Raw genomic sequence first — 25,805 nt, forward strand, 5'->3', positions numbered from 1 at the left:
AGAAAGTCTGGAGAAATCCATACAGCTCCTCCAAGACCAGAGATTGCAACAGCAGCAGTAAACACTCAGGAGAAGAAACAGTACAGCTTGAAAGTTAAAAAGGTTTGCCAGACTGTCCTTATACCAAAACCAGCAGACCCTTTTCCACTATGCACATAATAAAAAAACAATTCTAATATGAGACTAATATGAAAACAGACCTTCCCTGTCTCCCTCCACCCATCTTGCAGTTACTTTGCTATTTCTACACAAATTCTCATTAAGAGAGTTTGGCCTTCCAAACAATTTATTGAAGTGAAAGTTTCATGCCTATGAAAAGGCAGATCTAAGATGACAAATTCAGCTGACAACCTGTTGTCATCCTGACTGGTCTCTTCCTAGCCTACGCACCTAACAGGTTTCTCTATACAACACCACAAAAATTAACAGAGAGGAAAAAAGCTTCAGCTAAGCACAATCCAAAGCTATGTCCAGTTTCCTGTGAGAGCATACCCAAATCAAAATCCAATTTGAAGCCAACAGTTCTGTAGTACAAACACCAGGGAGGGTATCAGTATTAAGACCTGCAGTTGTCTTCAGTACAGATTACACACCACAAAACTCCAGTTTTAAAATCATCAGGAACATGAACAGCTGTAGCAGTGTCACATGAGACAATCAGAACACAAGAAATCTTCTCAAAAGTAAGAGGTGCTTTTGTGCTCTAAAAATATGCAGAGCACTCTTGTAATCAGTGAGTGATTGCTTCTTGGAAGTGAAAATAGCATGGCAAATACAGAAAAAGATTCCCAATAAATCACTTGTCTCTCCTGAAGAAGTTAGTGCCTAACCAACGCATTCCTGTGCTTCTAACAACATCCTCTTACTTCTTCCTGCAGTGAGGCTCAGTCATGAAGAAAAGATACTGCATCATTTGTGTCCACCAAGAAACTCAAAGGAATTGGTTATTATAAACCTGTGTCAATACAAGTCACTTCACTAATTCCCCCAGTAACCTCCTGAAAGGTGGCCAAAGACAGTCACTGAACATAACACAGAGTTTTGAGCAAATGAACAATTATCCAATAAGCCTTTTGTTATGTGAAAGCACTGAAGTCATCTAATCATCTCTTATGAGCCAGTTCATAAGGAAGACAAGAAGATAACTGGTCAAAGCTCTTCCAAGTCTCAGACCATTCAAACATACCAATAAATACTATTCAAGAGCTGACTTTTTTTGCGTATCATTGAAAATATATGAAAATCAGAACTAGTACAGTGACCACAGAGGAGGGGAAAAAAAAAAAAAAAATTAAGTCTTATATAGAACAACACTGAAATCAAACCACCTCTAGGCAACAGTGAAAAGAATTTCCTCATCCAAGTCCAGATTCAGAATTTCTCTTAATCAAAGCTGTTTCAGGTATCTGTGTCAGGCTTCCTCTACTTTCAATAAGCAAGTTTTTCCATGTTTTTCTTCTCACTTACCTGTGCCTTCAAGTAGAACTTAATAAAATTTCTCTTCAAACACCAGTTCAATGAGGTCAAACTGTTCAAAGCAAGACAGGTCTAGAAGGCAGTTTTGCACTACAAACTCAACATCTGCAGCACAGCAGATAAGATAGAGTACATGGTGATCTTACATTCATCACCCTACAATATTAGAATGAGAAATTTTTTTGGTTATTTGTCATAGGATGTTTTTTGTTAACTTTATTATTTTTAATCTAAGATTTTATTAAAGATCAAAAGAACAGAATGACAGTATGAATCCCAGAAGAACACTGCCTTGCTAAGTAAGCAGAACAACTCACTTTTTCCTTAAAGTAACTATGTAATCTTTTAGTATTGTGAACGTGGAAAGAAATTCCGTGGTTTTATGTGAGTCTGAGAGGAAAAGCAGGAAACTATGTAAAGTCTTCTAGAACCCAGCTTCCTTTGGTAACAGTAGTTCATTTTCTTATGCTGCCTGCATTTTCTACTTTGGCTTTTGGCGTTTTAGTGGAAAATAGTGACAGTCAATAAAGACATACTGCAATCTCACTTACTAGGAAGACAGCAACTTACGTAAGAAACATTTCAGTTTTATGGATAAATTTCAACTAACCTATTCAAATTCATTGCAAAATGTTGTAACTGATCATCAACTTAGAATAGGAAATAAAAAACTTCTTGCTATTTTCAGTGATACGAATCCCAAATCTTTCTCCAAAAATACACTATACAATAATGAGCAATGTGACATTCTGACAATGAGAAAATAGATGACAAAGACTAACATTCCTATGATTAGTTTAATTATAGACTTCACATTTATCAAGTCTGTAACAGCTTGTCATTTCTCTTGCATTAGCCATCATATGGCTAATACAGATATTTATATCACCTGCCCTTTGTGTCCCTACCACTGCCTTCCCCTCTTCTAATCACCCTTGACTGTTCAAATTTTCTGTGCCTCTCTCTTACTCCAATTCTTCCTTACCAATTAGCTCATTAATGCTCAGGTTGTTAACAACTCTCATATGATACATGCCTTCAGCTCATAACACCTGAGCTTCTTCCTCTATTGCTTAATGTCCAGCCTCTCCTTTTGTTTCATTTCCTTTCCACTGTCACAATTACATTCAACAACTACAGCAACTGCCTTGCCTCTGGCCACATCCCCATAGCCCCCAAAGCCAAAAAAGACCACTGCTCCTGAAATTTACTTTCTTTCACCATCACCTCTCTGGGCCTGTCAGGGTCACAGCAGCACGAGGAGGGAGTTTAAGCTGCAGAGGAGTCCTGTTATTGAAAATACTTGGTTTTTTCTGCCTACACTGTAACTAGCACACATGGTTTTCTTTATCTTAATATTAAGCATCTTGGTTCTGTTTGTATTGCAAGTTCTTTGAATAACAGTCATGCCTCAAATATTTAACACAAGACCTGTTCTGTCAATTAAAAAAAAAAAAAAAAGAAAAGAAGATATTCTTAGATATTAGGTAACTTATTCTTCGCCCCTAAGTTGCCCTTATACTTACAGCGCTGGTGACCTGAGAAGACATTTCTACCAGGTGACTTTACAGGAACACAGGACTCTAATAAACTAGCTGGGTCACCTCAAGCCCACAACTACCTGCTCACAGTTCTGCAGGGTCCATAAAAACCCATGTCAGAAGCCTCACCTCAGACTCAGCATCCTTTAACAAATGCAAGTTGTTCACAGCAAAAAACAGCCATTAAAATAATGTGCAGATGAGAAAGCAGGAAAGATCAAGACTTCTGCTATGCTGTAACTGCTGCAGCACTAACAGGAAATACAGTTTTTATGTTTCTCCTGACTTCATACAGAAAGCAAATCCCAAAGGTTAGCAGAAGTGCATTTAATGAATGAAAAAAACAGTAACACCTACTTGCTTCTATACTTTGCCATTAAAACAAAATTCCACAATCAAAATATCAGAAAACTAGTACAAAGAACAAAATAACAAGAAGACACCATTGGTAAGCTGGCAAATGAGTTCCTTGAAGCAATACAGCTATACAAAGAACACCACTACTCAGTTTTCACTAGCTGGAAAATACAAGCATGAAGCAGAGCAGGTCACATATTAACAGTGCTGGAAACATCAAGCTCATTGCTTATAAATTCTTTTCCATATTCCAAAGAGTACCATTTTCTAAACATCTTAAAATAAAGGTTCAGTAGTAGAATCCCCTTTGGTAAACACCATTGTATCACAGAATAATTCAGCTCGGAAGACAACTAAGCAGGTCACACTTCCGAATGTACAAAAAAGCTCAAAACCTATGAAATTAAGCAAAAGGAAGAACAAGTATCAAACTCACCATGGACTTGATTGATTTCTGAATTCTGAGAAAGAATTTCATCTGCTAATTTTTGAGCAGTTGGCAAAACTTCTGTGTGGTGTACTGTGATCAGATACTGCACAAATTTTTGTAGTTGGTCTCTGTTCATTTGAAAGAGTGTCTCTGAAATGGGAAGATGCAGTTTGACCTGATCTGGCTTGCGGATCCGGTATAAAGAGAGTGCCACAACGTGGGCACAGTAAAATATGTCCTTGTTTCCACAGCTACAGGTCACTGAGGTAATCTTGCAACGATCAAAGCTGATAGCTACATTGCAAACAGTTTCTGGCTCCGATTGCATTGCAGGCTCTGTTACTGTGCCACTCAAGTGGAAACCTGTGCAGGGAAAAAGAGAACTTAATGATATATGTAAAATATTATCTCTCATTATCAAGAAAGTTTTGTTAATAAAGTCTGTGGCTACTTCTGAAAAATGATACATCTCAAAGAACTTGCTTTAATTAAAAATACGATTAATCCTTTCTTCTATACATACCTCTTTCATCTCCAATAAAACCAAAAGGGGAGTAAAAAATCCAATCACAAGCCCTATGCCATTCCATCACAACATTCATGGAAGTTGGACAGCAAGAGAAATATTTATTTGGTAAGTGACAGCTGCAGAAGCAGAGCAGCATCCCATAAAGACCAACGTGAAACTACTCAGTTTTGCAGCAATTTTCCAAACCCCCCACCAGGGAGCCTGCAGCACCTACCGGCAAATTTAAGCATTCTCTCAATAAGTGAGAAGGAAGCAGTGCACTCTAGCGGCATGAACTCCGGTCCTAGTCTCAACTGATTCACTGACAAGTCACATATCCTCTTTGCTTTCACCTCTCTCACCACTGACCTCATGTTAAAGCTCACCTTCACCCAAGTGATCCAGTAGAACAGCTATGTTTGTGCAGCATTTTGGACATGCAAACTGCTGTAGCTACCAATACACAGGATGTCGGATTTATAGCACTGAATGAGACACCTATGCACTGTTCCAGATGTCTGCATTATGGTCCTATTTTTCAATCAGCATAATAAGCACAAGGCAGAAGAGCTAGGTTTGCATGGACTGTAAGGAGGCATGGAAACCCTAAGCAAGATGTTTCCTTCAGCAAATATGCCATGTGACAACACAGCACAAGATCTCAAATGCTGAAGATTCAAAGGAAGCCCACCTGTCTGCCCAACATGAATGCCCAGGTTTGGCTCTCAAAGCTTTATCACTGAATAGCAGAATAAGGGGGCTTCTTTTTGATTTTACATAAGCATGATATTGATTTCAGCTCAAGTATTAAAGTCAGAGACACAGATACAGGGCAATGAAACTGAATTTCATATGCCATACCAGCATTAAATTTGGAGAGTACATATTAAAGCTGAGATGGATACAAGTAAGGTGTTCTACAACAAGTACTTACAACGGAAACAATATAAACCCACACTCCCCCAATGTCAAAAACTGAGCTAATATTCTTGAAATACCAAAAAAGTGTACTGCAGGAAGCATTATCACATGAAGATTAGATGGGCGGGGGGCAATATATGCATAGCTCTAATCCAAAATGCTGTATCACAAGGAATTTTTAAAAAGTTCTTCATCTTACAGGAAACAAAAAGGAAAATCCCTTATTTTTTCCATTTGTTCACACTGTACTTCAGAGCAGGTTATGCAGTCAGCATCACTGCAGTATTCTGATACTATACCCTGAACAAGGTCATATGCACATACTAACCTTGACTTTGCAAGGGGATGTTTCCCAGGTACAAGTTACAAGCCACGGCTGAAGAGATAGTGTGAAGCGCACAGAGAGGAAAGGGAGTGGATGAACAAACCCAGGCACAAGCAGTATTCCTGCTTCCACTCACCCCTTGTTGAAAGAAAGGGAATGGAAGTACCCCTCACATCATGAGCTCCTTCCTCTGTCTTTCCCTTTAGTTTTTAAGTAGTCACAGCATGTTCCTTTAAGTGTCTTCTCTCAAAAAGAAAGGCTTTGTTAAAATTTAACCAGCTCTATTTATTTCTGGTTCATTCCCAGTGAGTGGAAGTTGAATTGGTGGTCCCAAAGAAACTGCATGGGAGACTATTTTTTTAAATTCCACTTCCCTGTGAAGCATACATTAAAAAACCCGTCTACAATCCATGAGGTAAGGAAAAATCTAACACTTGAACACAGAAGGAGCCTGATCCTACTCTCTCCTACTCCTTCAAAGTATCTGAACTCCTATTAATTACAGCAGAAAAACACCAAATGAAAGATCATCTATTAAACTGATGCAAAATAATAATAAAAGACCAACCAGATAGTCTAACAATATTACCACTTTTAATTTGCCAGTACATTGTTCAAGCATTCAAAAAAGTTAAAGTCCTCCTGGAAACATGAAGGTCTCCAGAAATACTCAAGAGTTAAGAGCAGGTCTGCCCTTAAATCCCTGCACCGCTCAGATACAAACACATGGCTCCCTCTCCACTGAGGGGTTTCTATTAAAAATTCACAAGCACCAAAATTTAGAAACATTTAAAAACACACATACTGGTCTAAACAATGACAGCACTAATACAGTCACCTTACCTAACCTATCCTTCTTAACTTATGCAGAGTTTAAACAAAAACACCTGCTGCTCTTGCATGCTAAAGACATAGAAGCTCTGTACTAACTATCCCACCAGGATACGCCTCCTAATTATGAAACACTATTTTCCTCCTCTTTTTCTATTTCAGTTTTTAAAGAAAGAAATTTTTGTTAGCAAATATGACCTTTAAAAAGTTTAAACCATATCAGAAAAAACAATCCAGGAAATTTTAGCTCAGAAGCACTGGCAGGGCTGTTATAATTTAACCCACCAGAAATCAAATGACACCTTCACCGCTGACCCTCAACACTGCAGAGTACTGAACAGGGAGAGCTATTCCCCTCCTGAAGACATAACTTAAATATTTTGTTAACCTAACCATCTAATATTCTCCAACTAAAATATGAAAAATTTGTAGCACTGATGCACTGTGATTTGCTATAAAGTGTTCACCAGCAGTAATTTATAGCCTGTCAAGAAGCAAGATGCTACACACTCCTGGAAAAAGACAAAAGGAATCACCTGTGTGGGGAGTCGAAGAAAATGACATTTCACTAACAGGTCCAAAGGAACAGAAAAAGTCTCTTCAGCTAAAACCTGCAAGGCCTTACCCTAAACAAGTACTTCCCTTCACAGGGAAAATTCCTATTTTACCCAAAGTTACAGAACCTTTGCTAGAAATATTTATCCATTCCAAACAACTCCAAGAACACTGAAGTTTCACTTTTTAGTTTAAGAGCTCATTCATTACTAGTTAAAGACAATAAAAGAGTTGCAGGCAGAAAACTGTGTATTCACGACAGAAGCTATTTATAGAACAGGCATGTTTCACCTTTTCTTTCAGTGACTGGCAGTTTGAAATGTTTGTTTTCAAACCAGCATGTGATCAGTAGCTCAAGCTCAGCTGACATGTTCAATGCACAGAGGCTTTGCACTCTGCAAAAATGCAGTTAGAAAAGCAGCTGAAGCATTAAGACAACGTATAAAATAAGGCTCTCTTACAACATTGCTTCTGTTGAACACACCTCAAATGCCATTTAACAGCCAATAAAATAGTGTTCTCAGCTGTCATACTTTTGGAAGGGGACTGTGCCAAAGTGCCATCAGGAAGAAAGCATTTAAAAGTCTGTGAATTTTACAAAGCAACTTTTGCCAAAATCTGCTAGACAGCGTCCAATCCATAGACTAAAAACATTCTGGGACTTTAAAACCACCCAATAATTGAAAATTCACACAATTACAATGTAGTATTTTCCAGCACAAGTATATGTGCTCGTCATAACAAAAAAAATACTAACTCTTTAGAGTAAAACAAAAGCAAGTTCAAACGGTAACACACTAAGGAGTAGAAAAAACAGCGGCATGTGGAGAAGCAGCAGCAGATAGGCTTTTAGTTAGTCAAGTCAGAAGCAAATTTTGAAATAGTGAGTTTCACTATCTAACAGGATAAGTAGCAAAGTTACTGCACCAAATAAGCATCATTAATGACATCTCATGAGTGTAATTCATCTCTAATGTCAAGTGTTGAAAAGCATCATCCTCAATGTGCCCAAGTCCAAAGACGTATTTTGAAAACAAACAGACCAAAATGAACCAGAACTATCAGAAGTAGCCACGTAAAATTTTGGGGGGTGGTGTGGTCTATATCTCTCTGTGTGTGTAGTCAATAATTCCAGTGGTTAAAAAAAAAAAGCACACCACCAAAAACCCACAAAAAATTACTCTAAGTTTACATTTGCAATTGAAGGATTTGATTGAAATACATCCATAGATCACCACTGGGTATTGTTTATCCTTTACAGAAAATATTAAAATGTCAGAACTGGATTACAGTAATACCCCAAAGCTTAAAAAATGGTGTTTCTTGATTAGCTTTCTGTCATGTGCCTTTTGAGAACATTGTCCATGCCTCATCCACTACGCACACATTCTCCTAAAATCAGGAAGTATACTACCAGCTGTATTTGGAAATGAATGTTCTCCTTAACATTGATCCACTGACTCTTTTCCCATGTATACATACTGCTTGCTAGTCAAGAACACACAGGAGCTGTTTTACTTTCCCAGAAGAGGCTAGCAGATTAAGTTACTTACTGAGAAAAAAACGGAAGAGCTTGTCCTGGGAGCTGGATAATTCAGCATGCAAGACCTATGCACGTACCTCCCCCACATGTAACTTTCCATTAGTTATCAGAATTGTACTCTCTGTCTCCAGCAATCTTTAAAATAACTTGCAGGCCTACCAGCTAGCATTTATTCAGACTACTATATTACTTGGCAAACGCATAATCACTGTGTAAAGTGTAAACACCTGTTTCATCTTGCCTACCTAATAACAAATGCTTCTGGAAAGTAGTTTCCAACCATGCCCATTAGCTATTTTTTCCATATTTACATCAGTGGTTGCATTTTTTTTTTTTTAAGACAAGCAAAATGTAAACCATGTTTACCTCATTCAAATTTTGTCTTTTTAGAAGTGGTTTTCCTTTGCAATGGTAAAGTAGCATCCTACATTCAATTCTGTCTGAACTTTGGAACACTCTAAAAACAGATAAACAACACACTTTGAAATTATTATGAAGTCAAAACCCTGCATGCCACACTTAGCCTGAAGCTAATTTTAACAGCTTCTTCATAAGCAGAGAAAACACTGATTTAAAATAAAATATATTCACCCATCATATCTTAAACATGCCAATACAAAGATATTAAGTTGGAAAAGAAATTAAGAGCAGTACGTAAGATGTTTACTATTTCTGGTCAATGCATAGGGTATAGACAAACTTAGGTTTTGAGATCACTGCCTCCTAAAATAAAATTAGCATTGCCCCTGCACCCAAATACTAACAGAGGATGTGTCACAACTAATCACCTGGATTCCACAACTCCCTTCCATAAAGACAGTAGTCATAATTTGGTATTTCAGTACATTTGGAAGACAGAGTAGCATTAAGTCCACACACACAGGACACTGACAACTTGAAAGTTCACTAGCGCTGGCACACTTCGAAGAACATGTACACAGCAACAGAGGAAGCCACAGTGACTTGAACAACAAGATTTATTTGTCCCAACACTGAGTTCAACAGTTGCACTTAAAACCACCGATCTTCCAGGTCTACTAGCCCAAACCTTCCAGTCTGACAACAGGTCAACTAATTATTTCTGTTAGACAAAGGTCTCCACTAACCCCCCAAGCCAAGTTTGATCGTATCTCTACTGCTCAAAAGCAGCCACTTACCACTGCAGCCCAAGCATGGATGACTGCAGATACATCCATCCAGACTACTCTTCCCTAAAAAGAAGGAAATGCTGTCCAAACAGCAAATAACACAGGAAAATGCCTTCTGCTGCCCAACAGCTATATCAGATCTGGACTGGGTTAAGACAGATGCAGACTGCAGCAGCTCATGCTGTCTGGAACAAAACACACACCAAATGAGCACGGCCCCAAGGGTCCCTCAAGGTTTCACTGCTACCCCTGTGGTTAAACTTGCAACCCACCCCATAGGAACACCATACAAACGACAGAATTGCATTCTCATCAGCACTGCTCACAGCCTCAGATCACGTCTCTGCAAAACCTGAAAGCTGTCTTCACTTCAACTTATTTAATACTGATATAATCAAGCCCATTTTAGGTGTTTGTAGCATTAGGCTTTGTAGACAGAAGGAAAGCAGCAAAATCTTGGTACAAGAGATACACTTAAAATGGTGCTTTCCAGACAGCAGTAACAGAGCTTTCCTCTAGCACAGTGATGCTCAAACTGTGATCTAGGATGTGGCAAATGATGCTTATGGCTCACAAAGCAGAAGTAGAGCTGAAGCAGGCAAGTCTCTTCAGATAAAGGCTAAACACAGTGCCAAGAATCACTAAAACTGTGAATGCTGATAGTCTTGTGAAGTCACAAGGCTAGCAATCCATGGCTGCAGGTCAGCCTCTCTCAGGTATACAAATCAAGCCTTTTTGTTGGTTTGTTGTTTGTTCTTTGTTTTGGTTTTGTTTTCCAGTTTTGCCACGTTGTTTTGTTTTCAAAGGGCATCTGTTTGAAACAAACTATGCTCCTGTATGCTACAGGCTTAACAGCTCCTTTCTCAGTACCACATACCCTGAGAGCACCTGCAAACAAAAAATTTCAGTGTGAGCCTGGAAACCCCAAAGCTGATGGATAGCTAAGCATAGTTAATTGTGAGAAACCAGCAGATAGGAGATCTAGCTAGATACATGACATTTTTCTAATAATATAACCCACAGAGATCATGTGATAGCAATTTACAAAAACAAGAATGCGAAGAAATCATAACCTTTGTAGAATGTGGGCAAATTAACATTTTGTGACTTACAGTGCACGGAATATCGCAATCCTCAAACTTCTCAGGGAGATCTAATGGGCTAGCTGAGGTGAGAGGAACTGCCTGGAATTGCCATACAGCAGCTTGCTTCAGCAAAACTGAAATCATGTCATCAAAGCTACTCTGATGCTGAATAAAAACTGGAAATAGACTTAAAATTAGGGCAGGGGTAAAAAAAAGAGTCGTAAGGATAACTAATACTCAAGAAAGTTGCTAGAAGTGTAAGCTTTTAAGGCACCATGCTGTCCAGATCATCTAGCTAATGTACACTGAAATGTTTACAGGTAAATTTTAATGGAATATAAATGTAGGCCAGCCTCACACTCAAGTTTACATTTATCCAAAATGAAGGCTAGAAACAAGAGGTTAAGAGAGATTACTAATCTACATTTAAATTCTGATAAACAAACCTTCACTCTCCTGGCAAATTTCACAAGCCTGTGTTTCTTGCAAAGGGAAACGCTTGAGATAGGAGAATGTGCAAACAGTCTGCAAGGAGCTGCACCCTCAGAGTACACTGAGAGTGCCCAAGAACAAGGACTGCTTATGACCAGTCTTCATAGGATCAGAGCAAAGATACTTGTTACTAGCTTTCGAGGAGGAATTCACTCCTGCTGTGGTGGGGACATGCTGACATCTTTCCTGCAAGAACCAGGCAGCAGAGATTCTTCCCACAGCCCAAGGTACCCATCTCCCTAGGTGATACCATTTCAGCTTTAACTACAACTTTGGATTTTAATCAAATTTGCAGGGAGAAACTATTATTGCTTGCTACAGCACAAGGAAAATATCACAAATGAGAAAGTGACTGTAAATGAGTAAGAGCAACAAAACTAAGCAGACTAAACCTCCCATTAAAATATCCTTAAAGCCATACAAGAAATACTCCTGCATTCAAAACAGTAAATATCCAAAAACTGTAAGTTATTTTAAACAACTCAGAAGATGCCTTGCCTGACAAACAGATAAATTATGATTGTTTTTTAAAGTTACTATTTACAGCCTTATTGCTGAGAGCAAAAGTTTTCGGTATTGTATATCAACAGTTAAGGTTTATCTTCAACTATGAATCGCCTGTCTCCACCAAAAGAAAGTAACAGAAGTGAAATTACCTGAGACTGAAGAAAACTTTCAACAATACCTGTTCATTTTAAAAGTGGAGAAAGAGGACAAACCCAGTCTGACAACTTTTTTTTTTTTTTTAATTCCCCTCTGCCAGTTCAGCCACATCTCTGCCCTATCCACATTCTTTATTGCTGATAACACACGGTCTTTGCTTATGTTACACAGGATATATCAGCTTTACTTCATTGTCCAAAGTTAGGATTCATCCTAACTAGTAAAGCATTAGCAGCAGTTGTCTATACAGCTTTTCAACGACAAACTGCATTTGACTAACAGAGGCCACAGAACAGCACAAACTTCAACAGAAGATGTGTGAAAGCGAGATGGAAAAACCTTTAAAATTACATCCTGCTTGACTCATTGCTTTATTATCAGTAAAAACTGCTTTTTTTCTTACCCACTTGCTAAGGACTTAATCAAACCTGTATTTTTAAATCAGAAGTAATCAAATCCTAAAAAGGAAGATGAGAGAAATCACTGATGTAAACTTGGGAAGAAATTTTTTAAATATTAGAGAATTACTCCTTCCTGGAAAGAATGTGTCTGGATTTCCACAGCCATACTTACAATTTGGAAAACCCAGCACAGGATGTCTGAAACACAGGCACCCTGCAGTACTTAGGTACTTAGGTCATTCCAACAAGAGAAAACACTTAACTGATAGAGTAATTTAAGACTGCACTCAAACAGTTCAAGTCTAGGCTATGCAAAAACACAAGCCAATATAATTTTGAATCTAAACTGACCTTCCATCAGGAAGTGTTATACTTTGCCTAAAAGAGGAAACTGCCACTCCCATTTCCATTACTAACTGTAGAATAAATAATTTTCTTTTGTTTAAAAAGGGGAGGGAAAAAAAGAGCTCAATGCTGCACTTCTGCCAAATGAAAAATGGTACTAGAAGTCACAGAATGTAAAGGAAACCCTTTCTTTATGGCCATGATTCTATTCTTGCAATTGTATACTAAATATTCATAATGAAAAACATTCACAGTGTTTTATTGCTTTATTTTTTTCAACAAGTGCTTATGAATTACTGCAGGAATCACGTTGTTCACTAAACTGCTATTTTATCCATAATCAAAGCAGAGGTGAAAAGAGAAAAATAGGCTTTTAAGTGTGAAAACAACAGTCACTATGTAGGACTTTTGGAACGGCTCAGTTCATTCTGGACTATAAATTTTACAAGAGAAATGTTTTCAGCAACTTCCTCTGGTCACCAGAGCATTACAAAGGATTCCAGAAAAAATAATGAAGTACAACATAGTATTTACTAACAAAGTAAGAGAGACAGAGCCACAAAAACCATAGTGTTGAAAGAGTTCCAGAACTGAAGTCTAAAAATCCACCAATATCACAAGTGAGTCACCCTTCCACGGCTGAAGCCAGCATTGACGGAAGCATTTTTTTTCCTGGCTGTCCAGGGCCAACTGCAGTAGAGTCACGAATGAGGACTGGAATCCCAAAAATACTACTGTAATAACAATAAAAGTGTTTTAAAGAAAAGGTCAGAAAAGGTCACTTGTATTACAAACCAGAATATCCTTGATAACACTGGCACACAGCCTAAACCCACACAAGTGGACATCCCATGTGAAATCAGGTTCTTGTGGTTCACAGTTTTCCCATACTGTTGGTAAGTTAGATCCTAATCCATTTCTCACCATTTCAATTATTATTCAATAACATCAAATCAGTATACAGTAGCCACAGCAAGTGCACCCCATTGCCAAAGCTGGCAAGTCTTGCCACAGCAGTATTCTTCCATACAGACATGCACCACCTTTCTCTAGACATCAGATAAAGAATTAAAAGGTTTCATGTAAGAAAAACTAATTTCCAAAGGCACCAAAAATTTTAAGTGTATGCAATTTTCTTTAAGAAAGTTAATTTTCTTTAAGAGAAAACTGAGAAGCCCACCCCCCTTCCTCTAAAGCCACACACTACTTCTCCTTGAACTAGCAAGGCATACTATTCTTCTTTTCAAAAGCCAAGAAGTTTATAGTAATATTTAACTCTAACCTGAGGCCCTCAGAAGTTTAAAATGATACACTTATTCTGACTGTTAATCAAAGGTTCTAGATAGTATATCAGCATGTAACATGCCATTCAAGCCTCCATTAACATGCACAGGCTCTAACAATAAAATGCAACCTAAGACTTTTTTTTCCTAATTCATGCCTCACATCCATAAAACTTTCCAGACACCAACAAGGTGATAGCAAAAAGTTCAGAAAAGAAGGAGGATGACAAAGAAAAACAGAACTGAACAAACAAGGAAGCAAAACTTCCATGATAAATTAAAGAAAACAATCTAAGAAAGGAGGACAAATTTATACAGCAGAATACTATGTAATTTTTCATTTATTAAGCAAGTTACTGGAATTTTGCATTTTGTATTTCAGCCTAAAGATCAGCTTTTATAGTACATAAACTATCAGAAACAAACAAAAAAATGCCAAACAAAACACACAAACAAAAAAGCATGTCTGGTAACATATAACATTTCTAACTTTCACTGACAAGCCAATGAACACCTTACAACTACCTTTAGACAGAGAAAAACAAAATAATTACAACACCACTACCATTTATTTCACTTTCATAATGCAATGCAGGGAGATGGGAGACGTAAAAACAAAGCAACAGAAAGGATGGCAAGTGTCTCTACCAGTAAGCCAAGCAAGAAGACGCTTTCACGAGACCTCTACTTTTCCCTGGTGTTAATTTCTTCCTGGGCTTCGGCTTCTGATAACCTATTTATACTACAAGTATTTGAATTTGTGATAAGCTGGCAGGTGGTGTACTTCTGGAGGTGTGGTTAATGCCTCATTTTGTTAGCTTTGGTTGCCCACTGAAGTAGTGAAGAGCTGGACTTGCCAATGAACATGAAACCCAAACCATAAGACTAAGAACACTGATGAATAATTTTGTGACTCAATGTTGTGTGTTGATTTTACTTATCTCAAATCAGACATTGCTCTTGTAGGGGTACTAAATATCCTTTTAGATGCAAGTTTCATGCCTACAGGGCCACCTTTTGCAATAATGAAAGGCTCTCTGACTATGCTCTTAACTTTTATCATAACCAACATCTAAATATAATGGGGGGGGGGAGGAAAACTTTCCAAGTTCTTGAAGAAAATCATGTCTACTTGGACTGTGAAACAGATGCAAGTAAAGACAGAGTGTCAAAAAAGCAGAACAGGAATCAGGCCTCTAACATCAGTTGTTGATATTATTAATACATTAAAGATTTTTTTTCTAGCTTACGGTAAGACTGAATTCAGTGAGGTATTGGATTACTACACAACATCACTGGCATCTACCTAAGGCTGTATTGTCACACTGCATTTAAATAGCAAGACACTGACAAGATTACTTATGAATTAGTTTTCAGTGTTGCTCAATATACTTGGATCGAGAGGCTTACTACTATTTGAAGTAGTTCTCTGTCGCAATAAGAGAGACAATAATAGTAAAAAATAATTAAATTCAGTATCTAGCCTCTCTGACAGTGACAAAGAACCATCACCTGAAAACTTGGCTTAACAGTGTCAGTATTCTGGTCTTAGCAAAATAAAATTCAAATACTTCAAAAGTCAGGCTCCTTACATAAAAGCAGATAGATTTATTTTCTTCATACTTGAAATGGTTCAAAAGAAATTTCAAGTGTCTAGAAAGAATATTCTCATCTTGTCCACTGCAACAACACCCCCAATTCCTTTCTGTGAATGTCCCCTACTTTCTCTGAGCAGAGTAACTTGGAGGAAGGCAATTGGGTACTGTGTCAGAATGGTCCAGATTTTAAATTTATAATAATGCCCAAAACAAGTCCATCCATACCCTCTTCAGACAAATGGGAAAGAAAAGAACTGTTTAACTGTGCTTCCAGAAAGTCAACCATGATTCAGATTATTTTATCTGTTGAGAAATGGTTAAGATAGATCATTTACTATACCATGACAGACTACATATCAAGGACTATTATTCCCTACATCTGGCTTTTCTTGTTTAGTTAGTCAAACAGGAGGCTTCCCCCTCTGATAAGGAGTGAGACTGAAATCAGGACCTACAAGCACTATCAGCAACTTGCTTAGAAATCTGTCTTTTCTTTCAGCAGTCAGAATCTCTGGGTGACAGAGAGTGGGCCATATTGAGATACCTATATGGTATCTCCTCCCTTCTTAAACTCTCCAAGCAACTCTTAAAAGCTAAACTTAAGATTCAGAGACCTAGCTTGGTCCTAATAATGTTAGGATATCAGCAATATCAGCAATGTTGATATTTTGAGGATAAATGGGGTCAGTTTCCTACCATTAGACTGACTGTTTTTAAAATACTTTAAAAACATATAACAATGTCAGCAACGAACCTGGAATACCCAGCCTGTTGGCCTCTGCTTACTCAGCATGAAAATCCTGTTTTTCAGCAAGAAAACTCCTAGCTCTTACTACTCACAAGACAATGCTCATGAGATGTGCAAGTGCTATCTGAATCTTCCAATCTGTAACCTACATTAATCAGATCAAAAAGCATTCTCACATGCTCTGAAAGAGGAATGAGGGAATTCATTGCTCATTTTTTCACTGTCAATTCTCATGTATGTTTTTGCTTGGTTTTAGTCGATCTGCTCAAGAAGACAAGAAGACATCTACCATCCCTGATGAGTCACCCGGACCAATCACCATGTCATCCCTGCAACAGGTATTTCACATGCCCAATTGTCCCTTTACCACAACAATTCCTCAATCTGAATACAAACAGCTAATCATCTCTGCTGGTTTTGGCAGAGTTAATTTTTCTAAGAGAATTGGGCTTGCATGGGCTATTATTTTGGATTTGAACTGGAAACAGCATTGATAACACAGAGATATTTTACCTGTTGCTGAGCAGCACTTACACAGGGTCAAGGCCTTTTCTGTTCCTCACCCCACCCACCAGCAAGGACGCTGAGGGGCACTAGAAGATGTGAAGGGACACAGCCAGGACAGCTGACCCCCACTGAGTACAGGGATATCCCATCCCATATGGCATGATGCTCAGCATACAAAGAGATGGGAAAAAGGAAGGAAGAGCCATTTGCAGTCATAGTGTTTGTCTTCCCAAGTCACAGTTACATGCGATTTAGTCCTGCTTTCCTGGAGATGGCAGAACATGTGCCTGCCCATGGGAAGTGGTGAATGAATTCCTTGTTTTGCTTTGCTTGACTGCTTGGCTTTTGCTTTACCTAAACTGTCTGTGCCTCAGTTCATGAGTTTTCTCACTTTTACTCTTCTGATTCTCTTCCCTATCCCACGGAGAGCAAGTGAGCTGGCAGCTGTGGCTGTGCAGGGCTTAGTTGCCAGCTAAGGCTAAACCATACAGCATCTCTCTCTATGAATTTACCCCCAAGAGCTCAGAAATGTTGCTCCATTAAAAGCACATCTCAGCACATCCTGCTGGTTAGGGCTGCTGGAACACTGTACCCCTCCCCGATCCCCTCCAGTCTCTGATGGACTATCGAGCTGAAATTAGCTATTCATTACATGTGAAGGAGTCTCACATAGAGCAGCACCCTGCTGCTAAACACTGCTACTTTACATGGCAATTTTGCAACTATAGCATCTGCTACCTTACTAATATGTATATTTAATGCCACTGCATAACGTGCAGAATTTTATGCTGTTCATTGCCTGTTTGTTCAGATATTACATGCTCGTAAGTAGCACTATTTCATTTGAAAAACACTGTACTTTTTTATTAGGTCTTCTCCCAGGTGCTCCTTGTGACAGAGTCCCAAACCAGCAGCTCATGGACTGCTCTAGACCGAAAACCCCCATGACACGGGGTGAGACAAGCTTCTGGCCTGCATTAATATAATTTAGTTTACTTCCTGGGTCTCACTCCCCAGGCGATAGTTTTACATTGTTCTAATATGAAGGGAACTGGAAAGGGAATCATATCTTGACAACTGGTCAGATATGTACTCCAGGCTACTCTTGCCACTGGAAATACGAATACTCAGAGCAGTGGCCTCTGCAACAGATTTTGTTCTTTCTACTAGAAGCCACTCAAAGAAGTAACATTAGGTTCTATGCCATGCAGTTATTAATAATTTTGTTCACAGAGCAAACTACCTGTAGTGGTTTGGTCCAAAATACTCATTACTGTTTACCTTCTGTGAGATAAGAATTAGGAGAAATGCAAAGCAGGCACCAAACTTGAAAGAATATAAAGAAGTTTATTAACAGACCTAAAAGAGGGAAAAAAAAAAATTATACCATACCTTCAGAACTCTCCTTCTCCCCCCACCTTCCTCCCTTCTCCCACTGACAATGTAAAAAGACAACCCTTAAGATGTTCAGTCTGTTTACCACTTCCATAATAACCTTGTTCAGTCCATTTAGAAAGAGCAGTCTCTTCTTGCTCGTGCTATGAAAACATTATCACAACAAGACAGCCGCCCACTTCCAAATATTGTTCAGTCCATTTAGGAAGAGGTCTCTCTGCTCGCATGTGAGTCCCTTCCCATGACTTGCAGCTTTTCCCTCAACTGCTTTTGAGGGTCCACTCTTGAAGGTTTTTGGGGTACAATTTTAAGGTTGAGCTGTTCAGAAACAAAAACAGAGGCCCTTCTCCTTCCCTGGGAGCAAAGGGTCTTCCTCATCTTCATCGTTAGGACTATCTCTGGGAGCATCTCTAGGGACTGAGGTTTTCTCCTTTCCCATTCGGAGCAAAAGTCCTCATCGCTTCCATCTCTCCCTGTCCAAACTTCTCATGAAATTACAGCTGCGTCAGCATCTGCCTATCTCAGCGCTGGTGCTTTTGCTTACGAGTTGAACACTCCACCCCCCATATCTTCATGAAATTACAACAGGATACTCTGATATATCATAGCTTCACAACAGAATTTCAGCTTTAAGCATCTCCTCTCTCTCTTCCCTCAGGTTTTCAGCTCTTCACAGCAATAAAAGGGTTAATCTCACCTCAGCTTTACAGCTGGAATGTTGAATTTTTCTTATCGCAGTGGAGAGGGGGGAGAGCCGAGCTGCTCCAGCTGCCCACGGCAAGGCAGTGGGGGGGGTTCCACAGCTGGAACAGGTCCATCGGCTCCAGGATGGCCGTGGCCCGGCCTGGCCTGGCCCAAGCAGGGCCTGGCCGGGCCCGCTGGCCCCCGCACGGGCCCCGCAGCCACCTGTCCCAGCACCGGAAACGAGAGAGAGCTGGGGGGGAGTTTGTCTGCTCTTAAATGTGGATCACAGAGGTGGTCACAACTTTAAGTGGCTTAAAGAATTGTCCATATTCAAACTGGCCAGCTGATAGGTTCTGTCAGGTCCCAGAGGAAGCTGTAAGCACCCCTTAGCAAGGACATCCCTTCCGGGACTATGCTTGCTAACCCATGACACTACCTCAGAGGAAAAAAAAAAAAAAAAAAATCAAAGTTTTAAACTACAGGGTTTAGGAGTCAAGTATGGGACCAACACATGCATGTCGGGTGTTTCATGGCCTTCAGGAAAAACTTCAGTATGCTCCTACACCAAATGTCATCTTAAGAGAGTCCAACCAATCCTCCCCTATACCTAATTCAGGGGAAAATTATTATGAACAAGGTTATTCCAGGTGGCAAAATGATTGTCCATCCAGTCTAGAAGGCAGTAAGCACTAGCATGTATGGTTGCCAGCTCAGATTTCTACTTGAATTACATACTTCCAAAGCAACCAAAGTACAGGAAATGAATCTACTCTGCATAACTGAAGTGATACCCTCTGGGAAATACTACTTTAAATCTGATTTTGAGTAAGCGGTAATCTGCTCCCTGTTGGAGGGCAAACATAAATTCAAAGCAAAGGAGATTCCATTATTCTGAGCTAAAACAAGCTCAACTAGACACTCAGGGTTTATGCAGGTAGACATTTGCTCTAGAATTAGTTTTCAGATCATTCTTATGGTAGAAAGATTTGGGAGCTGTAACACTTAATTGACCCCACAGGATACTTTTAGGATGTTAGGAACAAAATTCTAACTGGTCCATTCTCCTTGTCCCAAGCTACAAATAAATCTATAGATGAGTAAGGAGTGACAGAGACAGCCCTTACTGGCCAGGCAGAGCCTCAGTCTAGTCATCTCTTTTCTGCTATGAGCATTCAATAGTCAAATAGCCTGCTGTTTCAATATGAAAGGATGCCCAAGGCTCCTTCAGTTACAAAGCAGACAAGCTTCATTCCTAAAGACAAAAAGGACTTCCAGTGGACTGGGCCCTTCTACTCACCCAATGCACACGAAGGCTGCTCTGATGCGCAACTCAAACTCTGTGCCCTGAGAATTTTGTAGAGCTAACCATCACCCTAATTCTTGAGAGCATAAAGGTACCAGGAGGCTGACATAGGTTGCTGCCTGCAATGCATTGCTGATGAGAGTAAGGACAGCAGAGAAGACTGTACCTGGAAAGAACTGCAGAAGGAAAGACCAACATCTGCTCCTTACACACATATGCACACATGCAGGGTTTGTATGCAACCAGAACAATGGGAAAATTCTCAGTTAATTGCCTACATTTTGGATCTACTTCAGACATTACATAAAGCAACAAGAATATTTTCATTTTGTATGTGTGTATGCTGCTACTGGAGTATACAAAGTTTCTCTTTTTAAAGCAGTAAGCTATTTGAACAACAGTACCTCTCAAGATGATGCAATGGTTTTCCGATCCATGAGGAGGGACCATCACAGCTTGACATTTACAAAGTATATGAGGGTGAGCAGAGTAATTCCTCAAATTAATTATGCCAGATTCAGAACAAACAAAAACAACAAAATCTACTTCTTCCACCACAGGCACATTTAACAAAGACAATCCCCACGTAGTCCACATGAAGAGAAACAATTTGAATGCCAAAATCATGAAGCAGAACCAAGACACTTCTAAAAAAGACTAGTTTTTGTTAGTTTGTTTTTTTTTTTTATTCATCTACAGGGAATTCATAAAGCAGAAAAAGGACCTGTTCTATTTTGGCATGAGAAATTTACTATGATTTCAAAATATCCCTGCCAGTGATAAAACTGGTTAGAAAGAGAATTCATTTCAAGAGTAAGCATGTCACTGTCTGAACACTTTGTTTTGAAAGGTGATGTTTACTTTTTACATGAGAGGTCAATGCAAATTAGAAATCTTCTAGACCATGAAAAACAAGACAGCTAAAGAAACAACCTTTTAAATTTCTGGAAAAATGCTGAATAAAAAAAATAACTTGTCCAGTTGTCCAGGATATTAAGGGAAGTAACCTTTGTGTTTTCCCTTCAGTCTGTCTTCCAAATACATGAACATTAGAAAAGCCACAAGCATTATTCCTATTTCAGGTGAGTTTCAGGGATTTTGTTTCTCATCTAGCTGTCCCTGCAGCCTGATTATTTACCACATGTGGACACGGAATTTTTATATGACCTCATTCTCACAGCCAAGCAAAGTATTTCTGAAGGCATTTGTAAGATCTATTGCTGCAACAAAATGGTGGTTAATTAAGTAAAGAAATTATTACTTTTAAAATGTTCTACAATCTGACCAGGATGAAACAAATACTACTATACTATACCACTTGTAGCTATTATTTCAGAGATAATATTGAAATCAGCAGCACATTGACCTGAAAACAAACTACTTAACCAGTTTCTTTCCCTGGTGTAATTACTTCAAGCAAGTAAAAAGCCATTAATAAAGAAAGAACATTAGTTTGAATTTAGAGCTCCTGACTGGAGTTCTCCAGTAAGAAAACATCTTTTCTTGAAATATCTTTCCTTCTAACTGTATTTTAAGGGTAAAGAAGAAACAGAAAATTACTGCAATATCACTAAGTACCTGTGACTTCATTGACATTATCAAGTTTGTTTTGCTCTCTTTTCCTCAGAAGTCGAAAGGCTTTGCTGTAAGGAAGCCTCTCATTCCAGCATTTGGATGCTGCACACCATTAGTCATTACCACTTCAAAGGGCAGAGAAAAAGCTTCCAACACACATGGGGCAGTTTGCTAATGTTTGCAGCAACAGAGTATTATTTCTACTATTCTATCCACAAAAATCATCTGCACAGGGTGGGGAGAGGGATATATTTCTTCCTCTATCATGGATTGCACAGCATCCTGTTGAGAAATGATGGTGAGAAGGCTTGACAGCAGAGTGGCCTAAGACACAGCCAGGCAAACAGCTGTATTGATGGAATGCCTGTGCTCCTAGGCCCGGACAGGCATCCGGCCGCAGCTGCCAAAAAACCTACTTCCTATTTGCTGCACTGTGACAAGCAGAAGTAGTTTGTACGGAAATAGTTTACAGGGCAGACTCACCCACCTCAGATGGAGGATGTCTAACACAGCAGAAGGTGAACTAGCTAACAAAGAAAGGAAAAGAGCCCAAGCTGTCGCTCATGAAGGAGAGAGCAGAACCTGTGAGCAATGTCTGCCCCAAAGAAGAGCAGTGCATGAGGAACAGGCAGTCTAGACAGGATGGGGGGCGGGGGGTGTGCGGCTTGTTTGCTTCGACTGTTCCACAATGCAGACTTTTCCCACATCAAAAGGAGGGGAAGGGAGGGGGAAGAGACAGGCAGCCTTGCAGGAAGACCTATCCCACTTTTTTTTAAAAAAGACAGAAAGAAGGCTGCCACCATTTATTCATTGTACTTACTTCATGTCTTAGAAAAGGTGATTTGCTGCTTAACTCAAAGGATTGCATTTTTCCATACAGGGGTCACCAAGAACTGAATCTGATTCATTATCTCCCAGTAAGTCTGACTGTGTCTAAGTTGATGCCAAGAACCTTCCAGTCTATAGCTTACTTTTAGAGACTAGACAAAACCACTAAGCTGACTGCTTTAATGCATCATGGTAAACAATTGCCCAACAGATTAAAAATACAAAAAGAACAGCAAACTACCCTAAGCATCCATACCCTGCATATCATCTTCTTCTCTCAAGAGCAGTTCTCCAGTCATACAGCAGTTGAGACAAACAAGCCTCAACATTTCAAGCAGGAAAATGGAACAGAGTAAGGGTGGGGAAAGGACATATTGAGAAATTTAAATCTTCACAAACCCAGAAATTATTTGAAACATAGTATTTAACAGTTGTTTAGAACATGCATAACTAGGTTTGGAATAGTTATACTCATTTAGAGCACAAGCACATCTGTTTATGTAAAAGTAAATACAGTATGACAGCAGCTTGGATCACCTATCAGAATGAATCAACTGCAAGTTTACTAAGCATTATTTGTATGCTACGTAATAAGTCTATGTGTTCTTTCAAGCCACTGCAGTGGTAACACATTTAAAGTCTTTCACTGTGTATTAAATCTAAGGTACCTAGCAAAACACAGTATATTCCAGTTGGATGCTTCCCAAACCATATCGCTCAACTTTTTAAATATTACTGCCATCTGGCTACTAGGCTTTGTTTACCAAAACAGTAGCTGTGCACACATTTTTACAGCAGCTGTAGTAAAAAAAAAAGTAATGGCATTTGGTAACTCACATTAAAAAATGGAAAACTCTAGAACTATTTTATCAAGCCAGTTACCATTGTATCTAGAAAAATTAAATATAGGTAGCTTTGTGCTTTGCTGTATTTTCCACTCCAGTGCTTTAATGTTCTTCACCAACTCATTTCCCACTGGCACTCCCACAGTCCAGAAGTAACAGTGACTGAAGAATATGTCAAAAGCAAGCTAGTGGTATGTTTTGTCTGATCTGTAATTCCATTTTGTGTAAGTACCAGCACTAGAGAAATACAACATGGAAATGATGTCATAGTAGTACCTCTGGTCATTCTTAAGGTTGTTAAAAGTATGCATAACTAGAACTGAAATAGTTGCACCAATTTAAAGCAAAAACACGTGGGTTTGTGTGCAAGAAAATATTGTCTGACAGCAATCTGAATCAACTACCAGAATCAACTGCAAACTTAATAAGCTATAGGATAATTAAGAAGAGTTGTTCATACTTATGTCAAAAAGTTATGTGGTTTTGGCCCAAGTTTTCCACCAGGAACTCTGTACTGTTTGGTACACGCATACACATTCCTTGTGGCAGTAACAGCTTGTCCCTACATCCGAATGAACACAGCAGATTGATCAAGCACTTTACAGCCTGGAACAACTCTGCAGGCTGATCTTGCAGGGACTGTAGTAGAAGAGTCTCTTTGCTCTCTTCCAGAAAGCCGTACTTTGTGTCCTACAAATTGTTTACATGTTGATGTTTTAGAAAGTATTCAGTATTTTTGGAAGCAATAGATGGACTTACACTTTTTTCCTCCTCTCTCTCAAGTCACAGGCACTGAGATTATCTGAGAAGTGGCATGGTCCAATCCACCCTGACTGAAACAAATACAGCATGTGGCCAGGTTTTAGCCGGATCTGACTTGAGTGCTTTATAAAAGATTTCAAGCCGTAAGTACAGACATTTCTTGCAAGGGATCAAACCAAAAAGAACAATGAACCATAAGCAACCAAAAACTCCAACATCACACAATTTTATGATAAAATCACACAACATGCACTATCTAAGGTAAATACCTTCGTGAATGGAACCCAAGGTGTCAGGAAAGCTATCATTAGGGAATACATATGAACCATCTACTAGGCCAAAGAGAGGAAGCAAGAAGGTATTTTCTTCTCATCTTATACAAAACAGCTTTCAGAAGGTCTTAAAAAATGAAAAAAATGAAGGAACCACATTAACTTTCCTCACATTCTTTCATAACACACTGTGCTTTTCATCCCTAAGATAAAATAAAACCTAACATAGAAGAGACAAGCAACCAAATATTAATGAACAGTACCGATGTGATCCTGAGATGTCATTTTCAAATACTCAGCAGGTGAGCAGTATCATGACAAGTGCTGCATTCTCACACCTGTCTGTGACTTTTACAGCAGGATCCTGCTGTAGATAAACAAAGCCAATACAGCTTATACAGCAGAGCATGCCAAGTAAATCTATGAACAGATAACTAACGGGAAAAAATGGTGAACAATGAAATGACACAAGTCAATTTCAGAAGTCAGAACAAATTCAATAATTAGATACCCCCTCCTTTTTTTTAATGAAGATCACTGTTAGAAAAGGCAAAAAATACAGATAAGCAAAAACAGACAAACTGTAAGAACGGCAACACCAGACTACTATTCCAACTCTACTTAACGTCCTAGAGAAAAAGCTTATACTGTGGTGCTTGCTTCAGAAATGTCACTCTTTCAAGAGACTACTTTCAGTTGTTACAAACACAGCTGGCAGAGAAGAATGTTATTCAAGTACAAAATTCCATTTATCTTCTTTTTGGACAGAGGTAGAAAAGAGGAAACATTATCTTGTATAAAGACATTTATTTTTTATATTGCCTTACATCTTCCACCTTGACCTTTTCTGTATTTCTTTTATCTGATGAAACTGATAATGACAGAGAATTGTCATTGATGCACCAAGTGTTTTTCCTGTTTGTACAGTATACACTTAATCACAAGTCCAGTCTCAATGAAATCCCTAGAAGTTAGGAAACCTTTATATTTAGTTTTTAAATCTGACCTCCAAGGTGTATATAGCAATGTAAACACTTAAATGAAACATTTCAAGAAATGGTGGTGGGTTTATTTCTCTTTTCCCCCCTTTCTTCCTCTCTCCTTAGTTCTGAAACGAGAAGAAATCCCCTTTTAATCCTTCCCTCAGGTTCTGACACACACCTAACTGCTTTTCCAGTGCTAAGTAATACCAGCTGAGGTAGCTGTGGATGAAAGCATTACTCATTCACCCTGGGTTTCAGGAGGTGAACTCCATAGACAAATTTGCACAGGCTGTCTAGATTCCCTCACCATCTCTCCCACAAAGCATACACATCTAAATTCAAATTTAGCAAAGGACAAAGTTTAATTTAATGTAGTTGAGAAGAGAGAGGCAGAATTGTTT

At 38.9% G+C, this 25,805-nt stretch overlaps 1 protein-coding gene across 2 annotated transcripts in view; it reads right to left on the reverse strand.

Annotated features, from left to right (window-relative positions):
- Nucleotides 1-25,805, reverse strand: part of ZSWIM6 (zinc finger SWIM-type containing 6) — a 111,767-nt gene that overhangs the window by 47,054 nt on the left and 38,908 nt on the right. For both annotated transcript variants that reach the window (XM_042028284.1, XM_042028283.1), the window contains exon 2: nt 3,811-4,167. In XM_042028284.1, coding sequence (XP_041884218.1) covers nt 3,811-4,167 — 357 coding nt within the window. The remainder of the gene's footprint in view (nt 1-3,810; nt 4,168-25,805) is intronic.

The sequence above is a fragment of the Corvus kubaryi genome, unplaced genomic scaffold (genome assembly GCF_017639235.1).
Source record: "Corvus kubaryi isolate FWS band 111438036 unplaced genomic scaffold, C.kubaryi_AGA036_p1.0 37308, whole genome shotgun sequence".
Classification (NCBI taxonomy): Eukaryota; Metazoa; Chordata; class Aves; order Passeriformes; family Corvidae; genus Corvus; species Corvus kubaryi.